This window comes from Tympanuchus pallidicinctus, unplaced genomic scaffold (assembly GCF_026119805.1).
Source record: "Tympanuchus pallidicinctus isolate F22 unplaced genomic scaffold, pur_lepc_1.0 scaffold12, whole genome shotgun sequence".
In the NCBI taxonomy this organism is placed as follows: Eukaryota; Metazoa; Chordata; class Aves; order Galliformes; family Phasianidae; genus Tympanuchus; species Tympanuchus pallidicinctus.
The window spans coordinates 8792423-8808995 of NW_026294637.1; the positions used below are offsets into that span (position 1 = coordinate 8792423).

General features: G+C 37.6%; 1 protein-coding gene across 12 annotated transcripts in view; it reads right to left on the minus strand.

The window, feature by feature from the left end:
• ADAMTSL3 (ADAMTS like 3) overlaps positions 1–16573 on the minus strand; it is a 187977-nt gene that overhangs the window by 86170 nt on the left and 85234 nt on the right. For 11 of the 12 annotated variants that reach the window (XR_008203655.1, XM_052671550.1, XM_052671546.1 and 8 more), the window contains 3 exons: positions 12047–12174; positions 9725–9770; positions 2603–2839 (listed from right to left, as the gene is read on the minus strand). Coding sequence is in view for 11 of the 12 variants with exons in the window: in XM_052671550.1 (XP_052527510.1) it covers positions 2603–2839; positions 9725–9770; positions 12047–12174 (411 nt within the window). In the remaining variant the exon portion in view is untranslated. Of the gene's footprint in view, positions 1–2602; positions 2840–9724; positions 9771–12046; positions 12175–16573 lie in introns of those variants that run through there. The other variant, XM_052671551.1, reaches the window with a different exon arrangement.

Below are 16573 nucleotides of genomic sequence, written 5' to 3' on the forward strand. Positions count from 1 at the left end.
ACGCTCTGCCCAGGAGATTGATAGAACAAGAATCTGAGAGGAAAGCTTTGTGTTGCATCCCTATCTTACCAACAGGAAGGAAATGGATGAAGTGCTTATGGTGGGGGAAACTGAGATCTTCTAAAACTTGCCAACATTCTGAGACAATAAAAGAGCAAAACCAGCACCAGTTTGGAAAAGGACTCAAGCAATTCAGTTTCCTTATACTCACTCTTCAGTGCTCCCAGGCATAAAAGCGAAGATATCCACATCAGCAGTATGACATGTTTATTTAGATGAGTTCACTGTAAAAGTGCTTGCCAAGTTACTTACAGACTGTGCCAAGAACATGTCAAAGCCCAACAGACTGATCTTATAGCAACAATACTGAAGAATCAAGGTTTTTGCTGTCTCTCTCTATCTCTTAACAGAAGTTGACTAAACACAATATTTTTCCAGGAAATATTAGATGTCAATTTGTTTTCTTTTCCTGCTTAAACAGGAGTAGTAACAAAGACTGGTGTCAGTTTCTGAGGAAGCCCTCCCTAGTGCAGTCCTTTCACAAGGAACTAACATTTCCACTCCGCCCCACAATGAGAAAAAAAGTTATTCAAACAACCAAGGACTTCAAAGGTCTTCAGTAAATAAAACTGCAAGTGTTGATAATGACAAAACTACTAAAAATAAACAAAAAAATCTCCAAGCTATTCTTGCAAGACCTCAAAGTACATCAGATTCAGCGTAATAGTGTGGCAACAGACACAAACAGCAGAGGCTTCTGTAGATGTATCATCTGCAAAGTGTATTGGTGTCCTCCAGGTTCAAATTTTGTATTAAGTAAGGAAACATCACTAACAATATTGCGAAAGAAATCTCTTATTTTGCAAGTGTTTTTAGTGTGTATAAAGGTACATCCTATCTAAATACACAGTGTAATGAACACTGATGGGCACCAGTGTGAAATACTATTCACAAATGTTGTCTCTTGAAGGGCAAGACTGTAAGGAACTCTTCTTCAATTACAGAGGCAGCAGATGCATTGTGTGTTGGCATGATTGGTATTGCAAGTACTCACAGCAAGGTCCAGATCATATATTAATGCTGCTGTCACCTGCACACCATAGTTCTGCCAAACACGTTGTATTTTCCCCCATAATGAAGCTCTTTTGCTCATCAGGATGTGTCCTGTATTTTTGAGCTGCATGTGTTTTAGGCGTTTAACAGAACAAGTCAGAGAGAAAAAACTAATTATAATAATATATCAGTAACATACCATTAATTCAGTCTCAACTTCAGCCTGTGTAATAATGTTTACCACCCTTGGAAAAACTCAGAATGACTGATTACAAGTTATTAAGTAAGAAATTGCTTCAGAAAGTTGTTATGTTAAGCTTTTTAATATCACCTTATGTGCCTTTTATACACTTGGTACACAGAGCACATTTGTACAATTACTTGGGTGTGCAAGGACAAGAACCATAGCTGCTTCCAACTGCCCAAAGCCTTTAAGCTGATACAACAAATGTGGTAATACAGAGACAGACAGGGAGAAAAGTAGGGGTAGGACTGGATGGAACTAGGAGCAACGCTGAATGACCAGCAGCTGGCTAGTACTAAAATTGGGGTGAAAAATGATGACATTCAAGCCTAAGAACTGCAATACTGCCTTCCCTCATAAATTTCTGTTCCCCAGTTACAAAGGCAGCACAAAATACTGGGATCCTATGCTGCTGTCTGGCTTTGCTTCAAGGTCATAGGGAGGCTAGGGCTCCTGATCCAGGACAGTCAATAAAGATACAACACCTCCTGACAAGGTGCTAAGCCTGGAGATGAGAAAAAGCAAAGAAGCTTCAGCTGGTTATGTGTGAAGTATTACCCATCTCCAACCAGTTTTATTCTGGCACTTGGAGCTTCTGACCCAATTATCAGATTCCTGGGGACATCTGTCTTAAGTGGCTGGATCTCAAAAGCCTGAGACTACTTCTTCCATCAAAGAATAACCCCAATGAAGTCATGTAAATCAAGAATTTGGCAGCTGAGCAAGCCTTGTTTCTTATCTTTAATGCTTTTAACAGAGGCGGAACCTCTTCTCTAGAACTGAAATCTATAAATTGCAAATACACAATAGGGATGGCAGGAACTTAGGATTCAGATCTTTAGAATGTACCCTGTTAAAAAAAGAAATACTACTACTGTAGGCATATTCACTGCATAAACTATGAGCTTCTTAAAGAAATGAAGAGACAAGAGCAACACATACAGCAAACATACTTACACACACACCATTCTCAGCAGGAGACCATCATATATCAAATTTTCTCCTTAGCAGAGTTCATGAGATGCAACACTCGGAGAAGGAGATTATTACTAGTTTCTGTAATTTTTACATGACTAAAAGCTACAGTATAAGAATGAGTGAATGCTATTGACCTGATACTGATATTGAGTATCAGTGGTTAAGGCAATCAGGAACTTCTGCACAGAAGAGAAAGTGAGTTAGCTACGATCCAGCTGGTTGTACTTGCAGATACTTTGAAAGAAAACTGATGCATAGAGATGAAAAATAACCGAAAAGCGTCCACTTCATGTGCAAAAGCAACTCAGATCTCCACCATGAACATACCTGGCATATTCCACTGATGCACATATCCAGGGATTCCATATTGCAACGAGTACCATCTAGTACTTTTGGGGCAAGCTCCACAATCAAGTTCTTTCCCAGAGCTTGACACTTCAGGGCACATGGTGCAGTAGGGTCATTGTACACGGGGATCCACTCATAAAAATGCCCCTGATACTTGACATCATTGTAGGCTGAACATTGTTGTGCTCTGAAGTCACCAACATCTGAAGGGCAGTCCTGAAAACAAACCAAAGGAACTAATTTATACAAATAGGCAGCCCTTTGTTTGCATTTGTAGTAGTTATCTGAAGAATTATGCTGAATCTGTTAAGGTAGGCTTGGTTCAAGAACTGATCTGCTATGACAAATATGTTACAGTGTTCTACCGCATGCATTAATTCAATTTATGTTGCTTAATCCATTCCTTGCAGTACAGGTAATAGAATATTGCCCATATTCCAGTAATAGCACAACTGATAAGTTGTAGAATTAGAGTAATTAAAAATGCTACTTTTATGACACTTTGTGACACATTCACTTTTAAAATCTGGTTCTGTAGTAAGAATTACCTTCTATAGGAAGCTATGCCTTTTAAGTGACTGTTGTGAGATAACTGATATTTAATATTTTTCTTCCCAATAGCTTTTTCCACTTAAGGATTTCAAAGCATTCTGCACTCATTCATCAGTTCATACACCTGAGTAGTGACAGATGTATAATGCTGATACTTACACACTAAGAAATGAAAATGTGTCTGATCAATTGTTCACTATTCCTCAGAAATGGGGCAGGAGAGTTAGGAAGAGACATCAGTGCCTTTTCCTTTAGTACAGTTACAAAATTTTTTTTTACCCTAAGGGAAAATTCATACCTTACTTTGTTGAAATAAAATAGAATTTACATTGGTGTTGATCTAAAGAGATAGTTCTAGAATTTATTCCACACACAGCCTCAGCAAATATAGATGAAACACTAAATACAACAAATGCTTTTTTGACAATGTTTGAAATGAAATATTCTAAGACATCTCTTCTGTATAAAGCATTGCACACAAGGACATTAATATTAAGCTACAGCAACAGGAAAGAAGATGAATACTGATTTGTTCAAAAATAACTTCACCAAAGTACCGACAAAGGAGTTGGCATGTCAAACAATCTCTCACTCTCATTTAAAAGTATGTCCAGTGTCAAACAGTCCATATGCCAGACCAAGAATTTCAACGCATACAAGCCAGCTGTGAGGCTGATTTTAACAAAGACTGGTTTCCATTGGATATAAGGCTGAAAGCTTTGTGATGTGTTCCCTGAAAAAAAACTAACAAAGGGCAAGTGCATCACTACTGTTGGAAACACACATGAGAAAAGCACAAATTTCTTTCCAGTGCCCTCAGTAATATTGTCCTGACACATTTTTGCTCCTGAGTCTAGGTGTGTTGGTAGTGCATTGGCTCAATACCTTGCCAGTACCTTAGATTTATTTTTTTCTTTCATCGTAGGAAACAGAAATATCTCTGGCTTTTTTTTTTGTAGACTGCAAGAAACTTCTAAGATCGGTGGTGCTCTTGTTGAGCAACACACGGGGCTTCTGCAATGTGCAGTGCTTTGCAGCACTGTCCAATAATACACATTAGAGTAAAAATAAGTCAAAGTTATGTAATACATTTTGTTTTATTTTTAATCTGTGATAATTTTAGTTTGAGTCAATAAAATGAAGTAAGACAAGGAAAAAATGCAGTTACTGTAAATCTTCAGGTATTTTATAGAGATAAAACCCCACAAGAGAGCACTTCAGAAAAAGTCAAGTAAGTACTGTTAAAAATCACCCCTATTTACTATAACTTCAAAGAAAGCCACCACATTTGCATGGGTGTAAATGAGAGCAGAAATTGGCTCTGACTTATCTGTCACTTCCCATTTACCACAACAGAAAGTCTAAAAAGCAGAGGGGACATCAGAGTTTATATGGATACCATATGGTTTTCCCTTCCACCATTGGAAATAAAGGAGCAGCTACCGATAAAAATAGTTGATGTTAGATTCAAGCAAAGCTAGAAGCAATATTTTGAAGTAGTGTTATTCAACCACGATACAGAGCTAGATTTTCATCACAAAGAACTGAAGTGCTACCTGTAAAACAGGCAGCAACATCTCTAGGCTGGGCTTTGACAGGCTGTTGTTACAACTCATTATCACAAGGTGCCAAGACACAAACACTGCAGTGTCAGGATGTCGATCCATGGTTACTCTATGTTTCTCATTGGTTCAGCACAGTGCAGCTCCTTCCTTCCACTCGCTTCCTGACTGCTTGAGAACAAGTGAGTTCTCATCTCCCTCTTCGGCTTTGGCATTTTCAAAGCACAGAAAGCAATTGTGGGGCTCCATTCACATGCCAGCCCCACCTGCTTTACATTTGAGCTGTGTTCAAAAGCAGGAGAATAAAAAGAGCATCACAGAGAGATATCAAAGGGCTGAAAATATCATTTACATTAGAGTTAGGATAGTATGGTTAGGTTGTGGTTGAACTTGATGATCTTTAAGGTCTTTTCCAACCTGAGCAATTCTGTGATTCTGTATCAGAATTTGGGCAGCAACATGTTCAGATGCCTGTTTTCCTTGCAACAATATCTACTTGTATAAAGAAAAGAGTTTATGGTCTAAACAGCAAGACAGGTGAAAAATGAATATAATCAAGACAACAAGAGGTCTCAGAAACTTCAGACTGGAATAGATAAGAAAAGTGAGAAGGAGATTAAAGGGAAGGAAGGAAAAGTGAAGGCAAGGTGTGGGAGAGGCAGGCTAGGGAGAGACATGAGAAGTGGCAACACCATCGTCAGCCCACAGTACATGGGCCCTAATCCTTACCCACTCTGTCCTTTTGGTTTTAATCTATTTCAGATATCAATTCAATTCCTTTGTTCCCTTTATCCCATCAATATTCCACACTTTTTTCTTTCCTTGTTTGCTAAATATTTTTGCTACTAATTAGAGATTTTCTAATTTCAGCAATAGTTTTTTTGCCTTATGCTGAATCCATTGAACCATACTGGAGAACTTGTAGGTTCACACACCACACAAGGATCTGAACACGCATCAGTGATGCCTAATACCTCAGAATGTTGGCAAAATAATCATATACAGATTTTGTCATGGAATTCAGTCTATTTATGACATAAGTTACGTAACATATTATTAGGCGGATCTGAAAAAGATGCTTCAGACGTGACTACTGTGAAGGTTAAAAAATATACATGTGTGTTTTTGCACTCTCATTCTTTTTGTGACAGAAGATTAAAACTACTGCAGTCAAGGGCTGGCTTCCTATGAAGTGTATTGGTTAAGTTTTGGCCGTCACTTAGACTTTGAAAACCAAGCTAACCTGGGAAATCTGTATCTTTGTAGGCTACGTTCGTGTACAAAACATGAAGGTTGTATCAGAACATGTGATCCCTGCCAACAATTACGCTGCTGAAAAAAAAAAAAAGCACAAAAAGGCAGCAAGAAAATTCCCAGTAAAAATGATGACACCAAAGTAAGTCTGGTCCTTTGTCTAGGTTGGTTCTTTGAATCTCGTTTTGTTGAAACTGAGCCAGAAGCGATGAAGTCATTGTTTTGTTTTCTTTTTGAAATTAGCTGCAGGTTCTATGTCATTCATAGGCAATTTTCAGGCCACTTCTGAGTAAAATCAAGATACCTGAATAAGAAACTCTAGCCAGGAGAGTTAAGGGTACATCAGCATTATGAAAATAAAAAATAAATGAGTAGATTAGACAGAAACTATGTAACTCAAGATGAAATATTGTAGGAACAGAGCAGACAGTTCAGCCAAGATTTTTTGGTTGGGATAGGTGATCTGGTTAATGAGTGGATGCTGGGTCAGTAATATCATGAATATATTGAACAGGTGTAAGCATTATTTGTGTATAATAAAAGGTTATATTGGAATGAAACGTGAGAAAACCTGCAACAAAATAGTGATTTTTTTATTTTTTTTTTAAACTGTAGGAGAGTCATTCTGGCTTACGTAGAAGTGACTTTCTGGCACATAAAAATGCAAAATTTATGGGGAAATGGCCCAAATAATTTGTTCTATGAATAAGACCCTAAAGGATTGTCTTAAGCACTTCCATATAGTGTACATCACAGCATTAGAATGCAACAGTATATACAAAAATGGAAATATAAAAAAAAAATGGTTTAAGAAAGACTGAAAATCTCACTGAACAGCATACAATGAATAGTTCATACAGTTTATTTCTCTGAAGTTTCTGTAAGAAAAGCTGAAAGCAGACACGCAGCTTCAAGAAATCCTGCACCCGACACACCATTTACAACAGAAAGATAAGCAAGCTAAACACAAGCCTTAATAATCTCAGCAATTATTTTGTTGCTAAGACTCTGAATTAATTTTTTGATTGAAATATCACTAATATTATTCTGGAACTATGCTTGAGTTCAATGAACTTACTACTATTCTATTACAAATCCAGATGAAACCAATTTTCTGGTAAAATGATTCTTGCTCTTTTCATTAGAATGACACACGCATTAAGTTGTGCTTCATTTGTACTCCTCAATATAGATGTTAGTGGTGTAATGTATCATGTAGCAAAATTACATTTGCAGACAATTTTACACAGTGTATATATACTGGATGTCTCCTGTGGTTATCAATAATACCTAATAATATGGAAAGAAGCGAGTTTAAACTCTTAATTTTCAGACTAAAGTTTTACTCTTAAAGCAAGAAGCATTCATTAGAAATGATGCTTTGGGGAAAATTATATCATTTGAAACAGAACAGGTCTAGCCCTAGGTTGGTGTTAGGTGTAAGCTTCCATTTCAAGGTTAAATCAGGTCTAATACTCGGTTTGAATTCGGTGAGGCCAAATTCAAAGATCAACTTTCCACTGTACTAACAGTGGAAATCTCATGAAATTTATTTTTCTCATGAGTTCTCCATTATCTGACCTATAATCTAGGAAAAACAGTTCCTGAGAGATTCTGGCTCTATCTGAACTGAAATGGAAACCCGATCCCTCTCAGACATGCCCCAAAAGCAGAACTGTAAATGCAGCTTCCTGTCTGGAAATTAACATTTGAATCATCATAAATTCAAACAGATTCTCATACAAGATGCTAGCCACTTATCGCTTTAAAATAAGCCCTAAAGTTATAAAACAGGTCCCAGTGACTTCAGAAAAACCCCCTTGGAGTTCAGAAAGGATATGGTAATCATCTTAATTTTCTCTATGATGACGCATACGAGTGCCTTCATTCTCACCATAGATTTTTTACTGTATAATCCTGAAAGCAACCAGTGTCTGCAACTGCTCAAATGTATCCTAAAAGCATGCAGGCCTCTGCTTATAGCAGAAGTTATGGACAAATGGATCTCATCTTTCTGCTTTTTCTGCACACTACATGGCTTTCTGTTCCTTTCGCAGGAGGACCAAGGGATGTGCTATGTGGAATTTGTACTGTTGCACGGGAAGCCGTAATGCACAGCATCAAGCAGAATAGAAAGTAAATGTATAGAAAGCAAATGATATATTTAGCAAACATTTAGACAGTGGCTGTTTGTTTACTGCTTACATACTGACTAGCTTATCTAGCTTATCACATGGCTTTACAAGATTAAGAGTCTTCCGTGCACTGCACTGTTATTTCTGAGGTAAAGGCACTGTGCACTGAAGTTCTCAATGGGCAAATGGCAGAGTTTGTCTCTAGGATCTGGCTTCTCCATGCAGTTGGCCAGAATTATTAATCACTTCCACTAATTTCTGCGGAAACTCAGGCTGTGGGCTGCTGAGGTGGAAAATCCATCCATCACCAAAGAATGGAGTTAGAACAGTTTGAAGTGCTAGCAAGCCTTGCTCCTGAGGAGGAGTGCAGAAGCCAGCTGGCACAGAAGAAGCCTTAGGTGTGGCATACTGAAAAAGTGAAGATGGCCAGTTGTCCCAGGAGACGCCACAGTTCAACATACGCACTGAGCCAGCTCCAGGCCTCCTCAGGAGCACACGTCATACTTCCTGGCTGCTGCCCCTGGTGGAAATTGCAAGGCTGGCAGCAACATGACAATCATCTGCTCTTGCCTGGGTATAAGTGAGCTCAAGGGAACAGCAGGGCTCACCGTTTTAGGGGTATTTGTGTGACAAGTGCTGCCTTTCTCCCAAATCCAGAAGCAAATGAACCAACTGCACTACAGAAAAGCAGATAAGATGCTTTTGCTTTGCTCATCTTCCCTCTTTCCTGGAATGGGACTGTAAAGACACCATATTGTACTCTCGGGTAACTCATGCCAGAGGTGCCTGCAGATCATAAACCAATGCATTATGAATCACTGTGTTTGTACACGAGTCTGCTATCGGTGGTATCACAAAATCCTGCACACCTTGAGCAGACTACAACATCTGGGGTGAGCGAAGGCAGCTGTTTAAACAGCATAAAGCATCACTGCAAATCAGTGGAGCACAAGTCATGAAGTATGCCATATGTGACTGGTTTTCATAAAATATGTCTGTAAAAATAAAGTTTGATTGCATCATAGTAACAGCAACTGCTTTTTCAAATTTCCAGCTTCATATTCAGCCACAGAAATGGTCTATGCCAGTGTACTAAATATATGTATTTTACATATAGAAATATAAAGATCTAGGCTTAGGCAAATGTAAGGAGGTAATGCAAGTAGTAATTATGCAATTTAAGATTTGAAAGCAACACCCTCTTTGCTCACATAATGAATGCTGTTGTATCATTAGCAATCAAAAACATTCAAAAGCCCAGCTTAATGCTTCACCTCAGACAGAACCTCGGGAAAGACATTTGCTACTGTCAGATGTGAGCTGATTTGTTAGTACTCCAAAGTGTGTAATTTTCCTAACAAATGATATAAAGCGTTCTGAATCACAACTGGCGCTACAATTTGCAAAGAAAATGTCTATTTAGAAACCTAAATTTCAAACTACAGATATGCAGAGTGAAATCTTTAAAATTGGTAATGATGATCAAAAGAAAGTCATCCACCATAAGATTTTAAATAACAAACAGCACTTTTTAAACTGTAGCAAATCATCTGAATAAGTAAAAGAAGCTATAAAAAAGGATTAAATGCCATACTCACATTACTACTGCAGGTTTTGTATCGAATATTCCGACCTTCACAGTTCCTGAAAAACAGAGTAAAAGTGGTTACACAGCAGTACAGCACAACACAATCCTGAACATTTTACAGCTAGTTATTCTCTTGAAAATTTGACTTATTACTACCACCGTACCTTAATCTGGATTCAAAATACAAGGTCTGAATACAAAGAGGATCTGGGGACTCAAGTGGTTGCACCATCTCCTCAGCAAAGAACATATAACTTCCTCTGTGAGCCCAATTTACTAGATATCTTATGAAAAAAACACCTGAAGCCACATTAGTAGAATTCATAATTTAAGTCCCTCAGACTGCCTGCATTCCTAAGGTACCCAGCAAATATCATTTGTAAAATCTAGGCAGTCCAGCTTCTTTACAACAATTATTATCAGTAGGTAAAATAAGAGGTATATAATAAAGTCACAATTATTTATTGTTCTTTCATATAAATACTGAGGTGTGTGGGTTTCACACCTCTTTAGCAAAGAGTTTGCCAGACTTCAGGATAACTGACTGGTAGTTCTACGCAGGGCAAGGCATTCCAGTTCTAAATGCAAATGGCAAAACTGAGCCCCTGAAAGAACTGAAAACACACTCTTCATGACTTGATAGGAAATAATATTTAACGATGCCTCCAAAATCAGAAATGATGTTTTTGAAGAATCCCTTCAAAATGGAAAATATCTGTCTTACACTTATGAGAAACGAATGAGCAGCTGGTCACTTACAACTCCTGGACGACGTTTTTGCTTTTGTGTGGAAATTAATTGCAATTATTGAAAAGTTTTTTAAATTTGAGAAATTGAAAAACACAGTTTTAAAAGGAAAGAGTAACGGATGCCTGGAGCAAGCGCTCAACCAGCTCAGCTGAAAGTACAGCTCTCCAAGCTCAAGATATTACGTGTCTCAGATTTCCAATTTTTGCAAGAATGATCATATCACAATATGCAAGTAAAGAAGGTTTATGACACATACAAATGTGAAAACTTTGTTTCACAATCACACATTTCCTGGACATTACAACAACAGTAAAGCACAGAAAAAAACTTTTAAAATACACATTAGTCAAGGTATGGAAAACACATGTTTTTTCACAAGGGAACACATTAAAAATATTAATAAAACCACAGTGGAATTTATATTGCTACAATTTATTGACCTCATTTCAGTCACCAACACACTAGCAGAATCTCATGGCTTCTTGCTGGAAATAGTAATATTTTCAAAATCTCTGCATTCTGCACTAAAAGAAACAGGCAGCGTTTTATTCAGTAATCTTTAAAACATGCATTTCATACAAACTGCAGATCACACTGTAAGCCTTCTTTAAGAGAAGCTGACTTCCTGGATGAAATCACATTTAACTTGAAAAAAATCTCACCAAAATAGAAATGCAATCAGCAGTTTTAACAAACTGTTTAGGAATAATTCAAATAACGTGAGCAAATATGTATGCCAGCACAGATGCTTCTAAGCTGGTTGGGATCTCATTTTGCCTCTTGCATTACTCACACTTTTGGGATCATAGTAACAAGTCCTATACTAGTTCAGTTTTACTACTGAGGTAAATGCTGTTCTCTTCAAGGTACACTGAGGATTTCCCAAGAAATCCATCAGAACCACTGAATTGAAAGAACCAGCAAAGGAAAAGACATCCTTACAGAAAGCGGCAATTGATGCATCCATATATAGGATAAGTAAGATGTTTTTTTACTACAGGGAAAAGATGGAAGATCCTGCAGGTGAACATTACTTCAGATCCAGTTTCTATGCAGGTAATCCAGAATTTGCTTTACATTATGCATGTAGAGATTCCTCTTAATACTTGACTATAATAAATAAGTCACTCTTGCTATTTCATTAGCACATTTAATAATATAGTTAAGATCTATCAGAGTTGAGGGCTAAGATATTTATTCTAATATAATACAGAAACATATTAAAATAGAATTTGTTGAATTGTAGAATCATAGAATCATTAAGGCTGGAAAAGACCACTAAGATCCCCAAGTCCAACCCCAGCACATCCCCACCATGCCCACTGCCCACGTTCCTCAGTGCCACATTCCCATGGCTCTGGAACACCTCCAGGGATGGCGACCCCATCACCTCCCTGGGCAGCTGTGCCAGCACATCGAAACTCTTTCTGAGAAGAAATTTTTCCTAATATTCAAATACTTAACCATTGCATTACATTAAGTTCCAGAAAGAGAAGAAGCAGTGCTTTTCCATGAACATAGAAGACACAGAGAATTATGGCACAGCTGCAGAAGAATAAATATACACAAGCATGTAGCTAACCTGCCATTCAAACATCTCCTCAGTGAGTAGGAGGCTCCCCCACCGCAGGTCCGTGAGCAATCACTCCAGGCTCCCCAGGCATCCCAGGAGCCGTCCTTATCTTCATCAGAGCGGGTGATTCTGGAGGTCTGAACAAAATGGAGGTTGGAGAGGAAAAAGAAACTTTAATTGACTTGCTACACATTTTACTGCTTGACATTAATAGCAGATTATGTCACTCTGCTGTTTATTGACAATGTCTCAATTTACTATTTTAATATACAATAATCACATGGAAAAGGAAGCAGTGCTTGAAAAGACAGTGTATTTCATTAATTTCCTTCTGCCCAAACATTGTAGCCTCCAAATATTTGGTAATTCCCAACATACAGACATCTAGCACAAATTTTTCATGAAGTATAGCCCCAGAAGTGCAGGTAGTGAAGCAAACCAAGAATGTAGCTTCATGGCAAAATGTCTTAGTAACTTGAAAGATATCAAAAAAGAAGACTTCAAATGATTTGTAGGCTACAGCAATTAATCAGCGATTTCAGCTTCTCACACAGGCTTCAAAAAGATATTATTTCCAGACAGCACAAATGTAAGAATAATTTCAGACCAAAAGGAAAATAATCTGCTAAAATCCCCTAAAAACATCATTTTTTCACTTGCTTCATATCTAGTTGAAAAAACCTGACATTTCCCAGAGAAAATTATCAAAACATTTGAGAAAAACAGGTTTTTAATGTAAGAATTCAATACTGAAAAGCAATGTGATTCAATAATGTTCTGATTTTGGAGAGTACTGCTTTTAATTTTATAAAATTCTTTCATTAAGAAAGCATAGGAAAATTGAGCTCAGACTTTAACCAACCATTTCTTTCTGACTTCCCTACAATTGTTCAGCAAGCATTCCATTTAAGTGCTATTTCTATTCTTCCATCCACACAACCCTTAAAAGTTCTCTCGTGGAAAAAAAAGTGCAGATTTTTGTAACAGTGTCAAATATAATTCCTTGAGAGCTGTCAGGCATGTATGATTGGTGCGTTACACAGAAATTAAGATTACAACCCTAAACTAAACCCATCAAACAGAGATATAACTGATCCTTCTGATCATCACGGCAATAACATTTTCACATCAGCTACTCCAAATGCAACAATGTGACTGATATTAATGTCCTTAGGAATGAGAGCTGTGCTGTGGATAGAAATAATACAGTGACAGCAATTTATGCCAAGTACCAGAGAATATTTACCAGTGTTTACCATGCACCAGCATAACAGCAAATAGGAGAGCATAAAGGGTTCAGCCAAGCTTTACTGAAACAACTATTTCTACAGCCAGCAGTTCATTCCCATCGACTTCAGCAGGCATCCAATCAGACCTCAGCAAGAGAAACAAAAGCATTACATCCACAATTCTGTTTTATTTTTGACTCCGTAGAAGGGCAAAACTTCTGAAGTCTTGCAGAATCTTCATTCCCTCTTCCCAAAACACAAATGCACAGATACACCAGCCAGAGGGCTGTCAGTCAGCAAACAACACAAAGAAGAGAAAGAAAAACATTACTAACTAAATTACATAGAAGTAAGCATTCAAGTCTTCACAGATGCCAAATAAAAATAAATGAAAATCTTTTCACTCTTTTAAACATGTGTGACTAAATCCAAAGAAATGCAAGACATTTGTATGCATCCCAACACTAAACCAGATGAACATATTTCAGTAATCCGTAGTTTTTTCAAAGAAAACTTAAGTAAGCTCATGAGAGAAGACTCAGTCCTATTTTCTTCCAGAAAGCCTCACAAAAGTAATTTGAAAGGAAGTAAGGGATGTATAATTTGAATCTTATGGTGCAAGAAAAAGTAAGTAATACATAACTCTCCTTTAAATTTCAAGAGCACCAATAAAGTCAGCTCATCTTCAGCCACAAAGAAACTTGACTCGGACAAAAGTCTAACAATTCAAAGTGAAAACAGCAAACAATAAAAACAAAGCTGTTTTCACAATGGCACCACACAAGGAACATGATTCAATACGGTGCTGCGGAGACAAAGGGATTTTCTTCCAAATATAACAATAAAAATAATCATGTGCCACAGGAATTGAGCATACTGGTCTGTTTGGGGGTCAGCTGTCACCCAGGCTGCAATCGCTCTGCAGTCAGAAGCTTAGTACTAAACAAGTGCCTTTTTAGAAACCCAAATGGCACAAAGTTAAATTTAGCCACATTTAAACATAACCAAGGACTACTCGAACAAATCTCGAAGGGATTAATAATGGTGTAACTGCAGTACTCCCTGTAGCTAGACTGTTAGTAGAAAAAGACAACCATTTGTAAATTTTTCCATCCTTTCCTTAAAACACCAAAGCTTGTCAAAGAATTTTTGCACAGCAAACTTCAGGGACTGGTCTAAACACTCCTTAACTTTCTTGCTCCCCTAAGTTCTCAAATTTTAAAAAACCTTACTTTGCTTTAAAAGTTTACTGAGGCCAATCTACTTCCAGAAATGATAGAGCCCTGCTCTACAGAGATCCCTGAGGAATTTTTGCACTGGCGTTGGGCTTACTTTACATCAGAAGCCAACTCTGAAATGTCTGATACTGAAAATGGAACCGCCTTCAACCTTGAGCAAAAAGAGCTCAGCACTTCCCAACAAATCACTCAGCACATGAAAATAAGTCACAGGATGAACAACTCACTTCTTTAATTTTGCACTCGTAAATTTTAAAGTTTGTCCTCTGTACTCCCAAGGAAAATGATTGAGTTTTAGTATGTTAAGAACTGATCAAACTTACAATATTAAAATAACAATACATGTCACTCTCTTTTAGAATAGCAAGTTTCTTTGGACAAAGCAGTGACAATGCTTAAAATAATTCCAACTTCATCATTGTATTTAAGCCAGCCATGATATTAACAGACAGAATGTCATCTAGAGCCCTAAACAATGTCCAGTTGTTCACTTACCAAATTGCTTTGATAAAAGCCATTGTTCTGAACTGTATCTAATTAAAAAGCTGTAAATACTAGAATGATCAAAGCAGAAGTTTATGCCAACAAAGCCCTCTTCAGAATCATTGACTAATTCAGTGTCCACAGTGTTGATTTAAACTCCAGCTAGTTCAAACTACTTGTCCCATGGGAAAGAGTTAAAAGCAGCTTGCACGCCTTAGTAATTTACTAGCAAAATAATACTGATTTACTAGCTGTCTGGTTTCATAAACCCTGCATATTACATTTGTCTACACCATGGTACCAAGCTGAAGTAAAATAAAGAAAAGATCACCACCATCGTGATTTAAACTAACAAAACCTTGGAAACTCATTTAGAAATTAAATCAAGAACTAATTGCAATTGGGTACAAAAGGGTTTTGTTGTACTTCAGGACTGAATTCATGGTTTGCTTTTTAACTCCAATTTTTCATGTTGTTTTAATTCTAACAAGCCTCAATTGTGATCCTTTGCTATGTGTTTTTAGTTTAGAGGCTTAGTTTTCTAACAGATGCAGTACTACATATCCATTATGTTTATTGCTTACATGCTTCACTGTGAAAGTATGCATGTTCCTATACATGCATGTGCACATGTGCACCTGTGACATAACATGATGAAATGAAGCCACCAGTGCTTTAGTAAATCCAGACAAAATAACTTTAAAAAGCCATAAACATGGCTTTAGGGAAAGCTTAGATGATTTGTTGCTCTTTAAGTAAAACTAGATGGCAAAAGGCACCATGCTTCTACTTGATCCAGCCACACTAGCTGGAGTTGTATCCATTCCAAAAGCATCAAACATAGGGTTACCATACAAGCACATAAGGCAAGTGTATTCAGAACTCATACAATGTTCTCTGCAGAAATGATTCCAGCATTTATGATAGTTTCAAAATATTCCATCTCAAACTACACATCCAATATTTAATTAATTCTCACAGTAATAAAAGGCTAAGTCGTGACACCACACGAAGGTCTTGAATTGCATGAATTAGGGGATGGGGGATAATAAACTACAAGTTTTGAAGCATTTCATGACATCGGCTGAGTCTCGAAGACTAGGATGACAGTATGCCAAGGTTTCCTCAAGGCCTGAGGCCCAGCAATGTGCAATCTGAGCTTCTGCTGACAACCCTTAACTGACAGAGACAGCCTTGTTCATGGAGAGTTCTTACTGAAAGTGTGGCACTGGAAGATTTGGAGGGGGGAAATATTAGTGCCAGGTTCTCTTCTTCTGTCCAGGGCTCTGTTTTGCTTCTGTCACATATGGGCATATACAGTAACAACACATTCTGCAAACTGTGAGTGTTAGTATGCAAGCCCTTGCCTAGTACTTGCCTTGCCCTGTACTGCTCAAAGGAGCTGAGTGTAGCAAAAGTGGGCACTGAGGTAAAATAAATGAAATCCAGATGTTTGGAGGGCTGATCATTAATCTAAAACAAGGGGATTTTTACTGTCACTCGTAACACCCAGTAAATAACAACAGCTACATTGACACACATTACAAAAATCAAACACAGTGCTATTAAATGGAGAAAAATGACTA